At 36.2% G+C, this 13,486-nt stretch overlaps 1 protein-coding gene across 8 annotated transcripts in view; it reads right to left on the bottom strand.

Annotated features, from left to right (window-relative positions):
• Positions 1-13,233, bottom strand: part of LOC119560884 (piezo-type mechanosensitive ion channel component) — a 34,854-nt gene extending 21,621 nt beyond the window's left edge. For 6 of the 8 annotated variants that reach the window (XM_037874561.1, XM_037874564.1, XM_037874567.1 and 3 more), the window contains exons 1-11: positions 13,139-13,233; positions 12,821-13,079; positions 12,549-12,772; positions 12,370-12,496; positions 12,199-12,318; positions 10,328-10,697; positions 9,368-9,565; positions 2,936-3,483; positions 1,822-2,377; positions 1,279-1,762; positions 440-1,226 (exon numbers count right to left, since the gene is read on the bottom strand). In XM_037874561.1, coding sequence (XP_037730489.1) covers positions 440-1,226; positions 1,279-1,762; positions 1,822-2,377; positions 2,936-3,483; positions 9,368-9,565; positions 10,328-10,697; positions 12,199-12,318; positions 12,370-12,496; positions 12,549-12,772; positions 12,821-13,079; positions 13,139-13,199 — 3,734 coding nt within the window. In that variant the 5' untranslated portion in view covers positions 13,200-13,233. Of the gene's footprint in view, positions 1-439; positions 1,227-1,278; positions 1,763-1,821; positions 2,378-2,935; positions 3,484-9,367; positions 9,566-10,327; positions 10,698-12,198; positions 12,319-12,369; positions 12,497-12,548; positions 12,773-12,820; positions 13,080-13,138 lie in introns of those variants that run through there. The other 2 variants (XM_037874563.1, XM_037874569.1) reach the window with 2 other exon arrangements.
• Between the last annotated feature and the right edge of the window lie 253 nt (positions 13,234-13,486).

The raw sequence follows: 13,486 nt of genomic DNA, 5'->3' as shown, positions 1-13,486 counted from the left end.
TTCTTTGAACGGAGATATAATCGAATTGTCAAAGACATAGAGCTGCGTTCAAAACACTGTGCCACTGCCCTTTAAGGATATTTCCTCATATTATGAACAGCTTAATTGTGGAAAATTCAACAAAAAATTTCAGCAATTAAGGAAACGATCTGAAACGTTCCTGTTTTGAAAAGCTTTGGTAAGTTTACAAATTTTTCTAAACTTAACATAATAACTTAATTTCTGAAATTATAAATAAAACAAGTAGAAGTAATATTATACCTTCAAACTAAATTTGAAACTAAGCAATGCGTTCTGATTTTACTAAGATATTACAGAGTTCCTAATATAAATCAGATTACAATAATTATTTTCCAATTTATTAAGTAGTGGCACAAAAATAGCTTAACAAATCTGCTCACACAAATAAAAACATATCAGCCACTAAATAGCTACTTACCTTGAAGCAAGAATAGTATTTGCTTGTGTATCCATTATAACATGACAAAAATAATATGAACAAAAAATTCTACGTTGAAAAATAACAAAAGAAAATATAATCGCATGCCAGACTAAAGTATTGTTTAAGATTATATTGTTTGGGCCATAGTTATATTTCTCATGTTTTTTTTTAAGCTCATTTATTTCTGACACTTTTGTGACATGTACGTCTTCAAAGGATGCTCTTTGGTGCATAACATTAAAAGCCACACTTAACATGGACTCCTTATAAATTATTCCTGAATCTTCGAGTACAATAATGACAGATTTTACTATGATATTAAATATATTAAAAGCAATCAGGCAGTTCCAACGGCATATAATGTAGTGAATGTTTTGCAAGTATACCTCAGAGCCCTGTAATAAGAAAACCAACGCAAATATTATATAGCCTAAGGAAAGAATATCCATGCTGCAAACGCCACCCAGAAATACAACAGCCAGAGTGATCCAAAAAAAACTGCAAAATATGGCAGTTTTGAAAACATCAGCGTAATTTCGAACATAAGAACAGAAATCATGGGTAGGATTTTCGAAAAAGACATGCCCAAGCCTAGCTATATTATTAACAACGTTTATATTATCGCCACCGCGGTAAGATAAATCTTTAATATGGCGCATCTCCACTCTAAACGACTTTCGCTGTCTTGAAATAAGCAAAAGAAGTATATAATCAAGCATAAGAGTTGACTTATAATTCTTGTTTTTCCCCAAAATGATCCACAGCGAAGACGCTTTTCTTGATACTATGGAATATATATAAGTATATTCGCTGCTTTAATTTATTTAAATACTTACCATCGCAAATATTAGGAGGGAAATTTAATAGATACATATATTGCACAAAAATAGATACAACAAAATATAATTGAAAAATTTCCCAAATTCGTGCACATTGTACTCGGTTAAGACACAACAATAAAATAAGCCATATTAGATAAGTCAATGCCAAAATATCGCGTCTATGAGCAATGGTTGACACAAGTCCAATTAGAGTAATTTCTAATCCAAATTTAAAAAATCCATAATTAAAAACATATTTTAATAGTCCTGGAAAATCACGTTCCGCATCCTGTCTTGTAATATCTGGAAACAAAACATTCCTGTCTTTTTGGTTATAAGTCGAGTATCTTATTAAATGGTCTCGAAGCTTTACAACTGCATGCAATGACGTTACAATCATATAAACAATATACGGCGATATGTAGCGCAAATGAATTCCGAACACTTTTCCAGTTTTTCGTAAGCCCATCCACTCCGCAAAATTAACAGTGATGTTTTTCTAAAAATAAATTCTTTAATATCTTGACGTTCTTCGTAATTAATATATGATTTTGTTACGCATTTGTAGTTGTAGTTGTTTTGATCCAGATACTTTATTTGATATATCATTTTCATAAGCACCAATACCGAAATCCAAAAAGTAACAGCTCTAAAAATAAATCGCCTAACAAATCGATTTACGCAAATGCTTAGTAAAGACAAAACCACCAAAAATATATTTAAGAAACAAACTTCAGAAATGGCACAATAAAAGCAAGCCAGTATAACTGCCTTTATCATATGAGTTTCCAAAAATCCCCAAGTGAAAAGTTTTCCTGGACTAAACAATCTGCGTCCTTTTGCACGTAATTTTTTAAACCCGACATAAAAGAATACTTTCCATGACTGCCTATGTATATAAAGAACTTTTGTTTGAGTATCAACTTCCGCAATAAATGCCAAGTGGGTACCACGGTTTTGCCGTTCATAAGGTCTTGGACGTCGTACAGACTCCATGAAACGTCGGTGAAAATAGTGGAGCTGAACCACAGTGAAAATAACTGTTAGTGTCGGTATAAGAAGATGTAAAAATAGATCCTTTGTTTGATAGCGCCGTAACCCTATATCGCTTTGCCTAAATTATATATAAATAAATATGATATGAGCATAAGATAACCAAACTTTTCTATTTAAGGAAATGCGTAATATATTAATATTCATGAAAATCTCTTTTACGCATAAAACGATCATATAACAAGAAAGGAAGTTAACTTCGGCAAGCCGGAGTTTGTATACCCTCGCAATTATTATTATTAAATTTAATTCGAAATTCTCCAAAATAGAAAAAATGATATCCCCAATAGTACAAGATAATATTTAAAAAAACAAATTCAATTCAAAATTCAGAACTAATTAAAAAATGTTATTTCCAAACGTAGGAGGTTATATGTTAAAAAACACCAAGAATATAACTTTTTAAAATGATATAGTTGTCCGATCAGGCTGGTTCCGACTTTTATACTACCTGCAAAAGAAAGAAGACTTTTGGGAAAGTTTCAGCCCGATAGCTTTAGAACTGAGAGACTAGTTTGCGTAGAAACGGACGGACAGACGGGCATGGCTAGAGAGACCGAAATTAAACTTAATTTAAATCGACGAGACCTAATTTAATCTCAAAATCATTTTAACTTACAGTGTTGGTTGAACTTTCAAAAATGTTTCCCAATAATAATCAAAATGATCAAATTGATATGTATATATAACCGTCAAAATAGTCATTGCATAAAAAATCAAAAACATCCAGAATCCGTAGAGAAACTTGATCCACAGTTGCAAAGACATCTGGAAAACCATCAAAAAAAGTAGAAAAAGTGACATGTAGCATATTCGAAATCCTGTCATGGTTCGATCGATCATGGCACATAAGAAAATTAAGAATATAAGCAACCACATCCAAATCCGCGTAATGAAATTTGATGTACTTTTAAATAAAAATATAATGAGCTGAGGAGCCCGGGACCTTTCAAAAAGCAGTTGTTCTGAGCGTAAGTGATGGGGTCCAAAAATTTGTTGGAGAAGGTCACTTTGTGTTCGATGTTCAGCTTTCTCTTTAAAATACTGTCGTGAAGTTATCCAAAAAACAAATAAAAATCCAGTTTTCACTGTCAAAGGAATCCAAGGTTGTCTGCCTTCGTTTTGGGGGTGAACAAATCCAACTTGCTCGAGGTTCACTCCGCAGCTCTGAAAAATACCAACCATTAATATTTTTATTTTAAAAAAAAACAACAGAACAAAGATAATGATTGTTAATCTTTTTTGACCAATAACACTGGGACTTCGATTTTTGAAAGGTCTCATCGAAGAGAGTCTACCCCATGGGTAGATCGACTCCTGATCAGGAATATATATACTTTATGGGGTCGGAACCTCGTTACCATTCCCATACGAGACAAAAGTGCAAAATCTTTATTTGAATCTTTTATTTTACGGCCCAATAAAGACGTTCATTACGGACATGGGAACTGAATATAAGAATTTATTTATGCAAATATTGAATAATTGAAAACTTAACATCTACTGCAGTCCACTACCAGACTTTAGGAAAAATAAAAAGAAGCCACAGAACAAAAGCGAATACGTTAGATCATACATCTCATCTGACAGAACATATTGTTTCAATACTACACTAGCACATGGTTATTGTCCATGGCACATGGTTATTGTCAATTAGTTTTCGATTAAACTTCAAATTGACCAAAAGAATTTAATAGTGTAGATAAGATAGAACCACTATATAATATAAAAGATTACGCTAAGAAATAAAAAAACAAATAGTGCTTACGGATAGATTAAAGATCTTTTGTTCACAATCTTTAGTGTGGCCATAGTTAAAAAAAGATTTTTCTGATTTCTTCTAAACGTTTTACCAATTTCTTTATATTTTAACCATAGAACATTTTATACACTATAAAACCATAGTCTTTAGAATATAATTCCTAGAAAATAAATTCATTTTACTACGTTTTTTCAAAAGGAGGGAGATGTTGTATGCATAGATCGTTGTAGCGAGTACACACTGTACCAATGCCAACATTGTGTTACAATGCACTTGGGTAACCATAAAGACTTTCGGCCTGACCGCACAAACAGTCGATACATGCCAGATATCCAATACGTGAAACGGTTCCACTTATGGAATTAATAAACATATTTTTAAATTCAATCTCAGCAATATTGCTTAACCATTACCATTGCCTTTTCCATTAACTTCGAGGACCGCACTTGACCGTCCTGCTAAGATAAATAAAGCAATCGTAAAGTAAACACAAGCTTCCGTTCGAAGCCCAAACTCTTACTTTCGAAGCCTACAGTATTGCGTTCTAAGTTCAGATCATATTGCGTTCCGATTTTCAATCAAATTGCATCGGTCAGCATAATTTCATTTCACAACGAGATGCGACAGTTTCAGCATAAGCTTTTATTTTATACAAAAATTAAACTATTAGAAACTCAAGAAAGAAAAGCTTCTAGCCGAGGTTCGTTGGATACATTTTTAGAATTAAGAGGTCAATCTATTTCGGATTGAAGCCGCGATTATACTAACCTAATAATAATATATAATTGTGAATTAAGGTCAACCACCAATAAAATAAAATTTAAAAAATAAAGATTATACGTTTTTAAATCACCGACAACGAATAAGATTAATTTGCATGTACAATTCTCTCGCGCTCTCGCTGTTACCAGCTAAACGTATGAGCATAAATATTCCTAAGTATATGTCGCGAACCTTAATTCACTCTCAATTTTGACTCCAAAAAATAAGGACGAACAAAAGAACACAAATGCAATTAAACTTATCATCGGGAAGTGATGGACAACAGATTTTGAATGGCATCTGGAGGAACTAAAATAAATGATAGGTCGATGATTTTCCTGGTGACAAATGGCTAGTGCTAGGATTGGTTGGACTTCAGATTGTGTTTCTTTATCATGAATTCTACTTATGACCAAGTATTTGCTGGTGGGTAACGGCCTTCCCCTCTAGATATATGGAGGCTTCCGCATAGCCCTAAGTGTCTTTTTGTTGCTTTGCTGAGACAAATGCACGTCACAACGGTGGTATCAACTGAAAAGGGGATATATTATGTATTCGTTTGTTTGTTTGGTACTTAAGCTTGTCTCGCTGCTAAGCTCGATTTGTGTCCGCGCCAAGGAGGTGCTACTGTGAATGTTAGTGGTTAACAGACGAGAGCAGTAACGTCCAGATGGTCTCTCATCTCGCTCTCGGACTGTCAACAGTCTCCACCCTCTCCTAACATTAGAGTTAAGTAGAAGCTGTTAGTTCTAAGTTACCACTGAAAGAAAGCCCACGCAGTGTCTAATAAAGTGAAGTCTAAAGTGAAACGAAGTCTAAGTCTATTTCTGTGCCCTGAAGTATATTTCTTCCAGGAAATTCTCCAAAACTTGAGGAACCCAGGAAAGCCGCCACCCTCCAGTTCATGGTCCTTCGAGCCGGATATTTCCAACAGTTTACTAGTTCCAGCGTTCAGCGGCGGAGTTTTCCGAGCTCTTCAAAAAATCCAAGATAAGTACGAATATTCCACATTTCCATTGCCGACCAGCCAGATATTTCCCAAGAACCCAATTTTCTTATATGTATCTGTCTGATCGGCCATTTCCATTGTGCACACGATCGCCATATTCCGGCTTCTTTTTCGTATTTGCCATTTCCATACATATTCGTATTCATATACACATACTTCCATTCGCGTTGCACCCTGCTAACATTTCTACAGCGACATTTACAATACAGTCCACATTATTTCCAATTTCCAAAATTATTACAACTTACATATTTAAATTACAACAACAACAAACACACAAATCATACGCCCATACATACACACATATAACCCTGATGCATGCTTATTAATGTACGTACATATGCCCGGCCATCTCGACATATGTACATAAGGGAAAAAGTCACGTAGCGTAACGTAAGGCAACGTAAGCACGGTAACCCACGTACCTTCTTTCGCGGTACACCCTACAAACATTTCGAAAGCGACAATACAGTCCACAATATTTCTAATTTCCAAATATAAAAAGGACAATTTACACACATATAATTCCAAGCTCCCACAAACATACATATCCATACGTCCATACATACACACATATAATCCTGATGCATGCTTATTAATATACGTACATATGCCTGTCCACTGCAACATATGTACATAAGGAGAAACGCACATACGTTCATGCGGTACACCCTACAAAAATTTCAACAACGATATTTATTATATGTATATGTATAATAATATTATCAAAAATCAAAATAACCTGATTCCACCGAACCCATCACCACGATACGCCTTTCCAGAATTTGCATGATATTTATTTCAGCAGCGCTAATTCGCACACACCGGCGGCTCACATCCATTAAATAAAAATAAATAAATACATTTTTTTTTAAAGCCGTGACGGTGCGAAATATATATATTTATTTTCCTGTTCCTAGCGCTCATTTCCGCAGCACAGCAAACAACGGCAAATATCTTGCAGAACATTTGTTCCGAATTCTCGTTATTTCTTCGCACATCAAGTAGTTGATGCCAGCAAGAGGTGAAGCATCATGGTTTTTGTGATGCGTCGCAGAAGGCATATGGGGCCGCAATATACTTACATTATGACACGTCTGCTTACCGCCAAAACTCGAGTCGCCCCTGTTAAAACGGTGTCCCTTCCACGGCTCGAGCTGTGTGGGGCATTGTTGTTGTCAGAAATGATCGCAGCTATTCTTCCGAATATGCCAATTTCCAATTCCGACATTTTCTGCTGGACTGATTCCACCATCGTCCTCGCATGGTTGAATAAACCGGCATGCCACTGGACCACGTTTGTAGCCAACCGAGTGACCAAGATTACTCAGGTGACAAGCGCTGAGCATTGGGCGCATGTGCCATCTGAGCACAATTCCGCGGACCTAGCCAGTCGAGGCGTGTCGCTGCGGGAGCTGGTTCATAGCCAACTCTGGTGGGAAGGACCGGATTGGTTACAACAGCCAAAAGACAAGTGGCCAACACTGGGGCTTGCACCTCCAGTCACAGACTTAGAGCAGCGGGCTGTGAAGGTCAATTTCGCAAAGGCCCCATCCGAAGATTTTCTGGAACGGTTCTCCAAGTTGGACAAGGCTCTGCGGGTCCTTGCGTACGTGTTACGGTTCATTCAACGCTGCCGCAAGATGCCGAGGGGCCCAGCTGATCGGCCTACCAAGGAAGAGGTCCGAGAAGCTGAAAGAGCCCTTATTCTATAAGCTCAGCGGGAGGAATACACCCAAGAGCTTAAATTCCTAAACGATAAGCGTCCAATTTCAGTTTCCAGCCCGATAGCCAACCTGTTTCCATTTCTAGACCAGAGAGGCCTGTTAAGGGCATGTGGTCGCATTACAGCCTAAACGGCCCTTCAGTATGACGAGCGGCATCCTATTATACTGCCATACAACTGTCGACTAGCTCATCTGCTCGTCCTTTTTTCACACCAGATTTCCCTGCATGGCGGCAACCAACTAGTGGTACGCCTCATCCGATCGAAGTATTGGATTCCTAAAATCAAGAATCTGGTAAAAGCTGTGCTAAACTCCTGTAAGGTGTGCACTATTTACAAGAAGAGAGTACAGACGCAATTGATGGGCGATCTTCCTACCGATCGAGTTTCCTTTACCAGGCCATTTACATATGATGGCATTGATTATGCAGGCCCGTTTGAGATAAAAAACTATACAGGCAGATCATGCCTTATTACCAAGGGATATGTTTGCGTGTTTGGGTGTTTCTCCACAAAGGCCATCCATTTGGAGCCTACGTCCGACCTGACAACCGAGAAGTTCCTCGCGGCATTTGCCCGATTCGTAGCGAGAAGAGGTTGTCCTCAGCGCGTTCATTTGGATAATGGCAAAACCGTTGTGGGGGCAGCGACTCTACTTTCTCGGGATTTTATGCAGACGATCAAGGAGCCTGTGACTGATACCTATAGCCATCGGAAGAATTTTGTGGCGGTTTATTCCTCCAGGAGCTCCACATATGGGAGGATTGTGGGAGGCTGGAGTGAAAAGCTTCAAGGCACTTTTCTACAAGTCGGAAGTACATGTTTGAAGAGTTCTCAACTCTTCTAGCCAAAATTGAAGCATGCCTCAATTCCAGGCCGCTGTCTCCCATGTCCGAAAATCCTTCTGAGTGTTTGCCATTGACGCCAGGCCACTTTCTGATTGGGGGTCAGTTGCTTTCCACAGCTGAACCCGAAATTAAGGACGAAGCTAAGTCGATTATAAATCGCTGGCAACACTTAAAGGCCCTGCATCAGCAGTTCAGTTAGCGTTGGAAAGAGGAGTACTTAAAGGAACTTCACAAGCGCAGTAAGTGGCAGAATCCTTCCAGAGATATCCAAGTCGATGATATGGTGGTCGTCAAAGAAGACCATATGCCATCAAACGACTGGCGGCTCGGCAGAGTTGTATCTGTCTTTCCAGGGGCCGATAGTAGAGTTCGCGTAGTCGAAATCCTTACCGCTCGAGGGACTATAACGCGTCCCATCCACAAGCTAGTACTTCTTCCTATGGAGACCAAGGCAACCTCCGCTCTTCCTCAATAGTGCCTTCTGTCCTCATGCTTCAAAATCCGATCACAATTGATAGTAAATGCGCTTATCTTTTTTATTAATTGCGGGAGATCCCGCAATGCTAGCAAACAAAGAAATTTATGAAGTCCGAATGTCAACAATGACGTAATTCCATAAACGTGAAAATCCAATAAGAGCGCAAAATCTAATAAGATCGAATTATGTAAGCATAAACAAAGAAGTGGCGATCACATCATCCACATGCGATTGCATCACCTAATGCACTAACAGTAAATTCTAAGACGCAAACCGAGGTTTCATGCTAACCAATTCTGTAACATACAGTTAGTCTTTTTCCAACGTTCTAATAAAGATTTACCAATAAATATAAAAAATCTCATGATTTTTTATTCGGGCCAAGAACGACTCATGTAAATATATATATATATATATTTATCTACGAGAATTACAAATAATATTCAATTTCTTTTTTCGCACTTACCGTTACTTTTGTTGGCAACTCGCTTTCATATATATTCATGCCGTATACGTATTGGGTTATAAGGAGAATTTGGGCATACAAAACAACAAAAAAGCTGGAACGCATCATTGAACGACGTTGATTTGGTATCATCCATAAAATGTTTGCCCAAATTAACAATACAAAAGTCAACCAACTGTGATAAACAATTGACCAAATCTGCGATTGAAAAACATATTTATATATTAGTACAAATCGTAAAATAATTGGTGAAAGAGACTATAAATGAGGCATTCTCTGGAAAACAGGACATCCAACACGGAATTTTGATATTATACCCTTGCAGAGGGTATAATGACTTCATTCATAAGTTTGCAACGCTGTGAAGGAGACGTTTCCGACCCCATAAAGTACATATATTCTTGATCAGCATCACTAGACGAGTCGATCTAGCCATGTCCGTCTGTCCGTCCGTTTCTACGCAAGCTAGTCTCTCAGTTTGAAACTTTCCCAAAAGTCTTCTTTCTTTTGCAGGTAGTATATAAGTCGGAACCAGCCTGATCGGACAACTATATCTTATAGCTCCCATAGGAATAATCGGAAAACATATTTTAAAAAATTATTTCTTTGGATTTAGATTCGTCGTAAAGTATGTTACAGGCAGAAGGAAGCGTTTCCGACCCCATAAAGTATATATATTCTTGATCAGGATCATTAGCCGAGTCGATCTAGCCATGTCCGTCCACGGTTTTTGGCGTGGCACTTTGCTAAATCCAACCAATATATATAACTTATGTACAACTTATATAGAACTTATATATATAAATATTATATAACAGCTAGCTAGAGTCAACGATAAATTTATGGTTAGTTTCTTAAGAGAGAGTCGAACATTTGCCAACAGGTATACGTCTGCTTCACGGATTTAATTAAATAAGTATAATAGCTAATTTTTACAAGTCCAAACAGGAAACTATTTACCATCATTATAACATTTAGCAAAATATAGCTATTCTTATAGATAAATGATGTAATATCAAAAACCATATAAAAAAACTGTTCCAGCATTGAAGATTCCGAGTAAGCCAAAATTTCTTCATGTTTCTCCTTAAGAGGTTCAGAATTTGCATAAATATCATCATAGGGCTTGGGTACCAAATTCATACGAATTGTATTAGACCTTAGCTCATATTGTGAACGGTTTATAAGGTTTCGAGTTGATGCAAAATAAGCCAACATTAAAGCAATAGGGCTTAGATATGAGTCAAAATTCAATTTACTGTTTATCTCCAGTATTTTTCCATTATTATTATCATTTAAAAGATAAATTAAGACTTCCATCCCCATAAACCTGTAAATTTATTTAATTACAGATTATGAGTCTTCTCATGCGGTTATTCCACGGCATTATTCAGCTCATTTATTAGTGCAGTGGTGCCCACACAAATAAAAAGAAATGTAAGACTCGGAGTTGGGTGTGTATTCCTAAGAAGCATGTCGAAGCCACCGTTTACAGTGTCGGTGTAAGCAGAGCGTGGGCAGAGGAAATCTCAAGACTAGCGAATCAGGCCAGTGGCACTACTGTACTAAAGAATTCATTAAAGGCTTAGAACTAAAGAAATATATATCATATACTTTAACTTTTTTTGAACAAAAAGCAAGATCACTTTAGCCTTTAAACGTTAACTTTAAACTTTAACGCTCAAATAATTTTACTAGCTGCTTTTCTTGTTCGAAGCTTTTAAGATGAACTTCTAAATTGGTTTAAAATTGTCGGCTGATAATAGTGTGTTTTGCCGTAGAATCCTACACTTTTAATAAGACTTTAAAAGCTTACTAAAAAAGCTTGTAAGTGTTTTTAATTTAATCATATCGGTCGAGTTTTTTTTCTGAATGCTCATATAGTTTTGTCATTATTTATAAGTAGCAGCGCTATTGGTCGCAACAGACTAGTTATGCCACTAAAGTATTATTGATTTGCTTATTTGCTTACAACACTAAATTGTTCGCAAGGACAACTTTTAGTTTTTAAGTGAATTTTTATACCCTTGCAGAGGGTATATTGATTTCAGTCAAAAGTTTGCAACGCAGTGAAGGAGACGTTTCCGACCCCATAAAGTATATATATTCTTGATCAGCATGACTAGACGAGTCGATCTAGCCATGTCCGTCTGTCCGTCCGTTTCTACGCAAACTAGTCTATCAGTTTTAAAGCTATCGGGCTGAAACTTTCCCAAAAATCTTCTTTCTTTACAGGTAGTATATAAATCGGAACCGGATCGGACAACTATATCTTATAGCTCCCATAGGAATAATCGGAAAAAAATTTTTAAAAAATGATATCTTTGGTGTTTTTTAACATATAACCTTCTAAGCTTGGAAATAACATTTTTTAATTTGTTCTGAATTTCGAATTTAATTTTATCAAAATCGGACGACTTTATTATATAGCTGCCATAGGAACGATCGAAAATTGGTGGGAAAATAATATGAAACAAATTATAACTTCGGTGTTTTTTAACATATTATCTTATACTATTGGGAATATCATTTTTTGTATTTTTGAATTTAATAAATTTAACTGCAAGGGTATACAAACCTCGGCTTGCCGATGTTAACTTCCTTTCTTGTTTTTTATAGTATTTATACTTGATCCTTTTTTTACAGCAGCTGACCTATCGGTTTTGTCAATTTTGCTCAATTATTGCTCATTATACCTCTTATGTGTCTGTCTTGCTCGCACTTACGTAGAACCCTATATTCTGAGAAAGAATTGCTCCAGTGAATGAGCCGATCAATGCCTTTAAATACCCACGTCAAGAAACAGTTTTTGAAGAATCTGAAGTACTTACCTGGTCCATATTGAATTATAATTATGTGATTGTTGCAGGACTGACAATTGAAAAGCAAATAAACATGTTACATGTACCAAAAGTGCAACAATCATAAATATTAGAGGATAGTACATTCCCCTGAAATTAATAAATATTACGAGTTAATTCAATTTAAAGCGGAATATTCACCGGTGTAGTTGGCGATAAAGCGCCCAATAAGTGCCAGCTATGATGAACATTAAGAAATATAGGCTTCCGGGCAATGATGGTCTTAAAGTTGCAGCAAAGTAAATCACAATGAGAGTAAAAAAAGGTGCTGTAGATCAAAATAATACAATTATGTTTTTTTTTTTATATTTCAAGCTCACATGTCTTTAAAACGGATTGAATATACACAATGATTAACTGACGATTAATTTCAGAAATTTTCAAAGCACCTCTTAGCTCCTTACTTTCTTTACTGATAGCATAGCTATCATCCAAAAAAAGTTTCTTTTGTCTTTTATAGTATACCTTAGAATAAATGAAATAGACGATTGTTTCCAGAAGAACAAAAATATCAGGAAGTATCCAGTGCGCAATAGAGCCAAAACTAAAATACACGGTTATTTTTAAAATAGGAAATGGATTAAAGTGTTACCTCAGTCCTTTAAAATACAAGAACCCAATTTGTCGTAAGATACTCGTAATTGACTTTTTAGAGCTTAAGTCAATAAAAAATAAATTTATCAAATTAATTAAAAGGTGGCCGATTAGGCATAGTGTACCTATAGCACATAGACATATTACAAATACGTTTAATAAAGCTTGTTGCTTTAAGCTCTTGGTATGCAGCCAAGGTGACACAAAAAACAAGATGAGATAAAAATATGATATTCCAACCGGTCGCACCAATGACACTACACGATTAAAATAACAAATCATTATTGTAAATAAATATAATATATAAAATGCTTACCAATTATTAAAGTAAATGGCAACAAAATGCGGATTAAAATAAATAGCACTGTATCAGCCATATTTGTAAAATTATTCGAATTGGTTGACAGTAAAACAATGGCTATCTTCAAAATGAAACAACTCAGTGACTCAGTAAAAGTTAATATCAGAACTTTTGTTTGTTGAAGGTGCGATCCTCCCTAGATTTTTACGTCGTTAAGAGGTGTTTTTGTTTGATTAGCCTATTCGGAATTAGATAATAGAAATTGGTACTGTGCTTATTGGATCTCTCTGGGCGAGACAAAAAGGACAAGTTGCTTAAATTGTTAATTGATCAATGGAATAAGTTAGCCGCTCACTTTGCTCT

This window comes from Drosophila subpulchrella, unplaced genomic scaffold (genome assembly GCF_014743375.2).
Source record: "Drosophila subpulchrella strain 33 F10 #4 breed RU33 unplaced genomic scaffold, RU_Dsub_v1.1 Primary Assembly Seq354, whole genome shotgun sequence".
NCBI lineage: Eukaryota > Metazoa > Arthropoda > Insecta > Diptera > Drosophilidae > Drosophila > Drosophila subpulchrella.
This window is presented reverse-complemented; position numbering and strand designations above follow the sequence as displayed.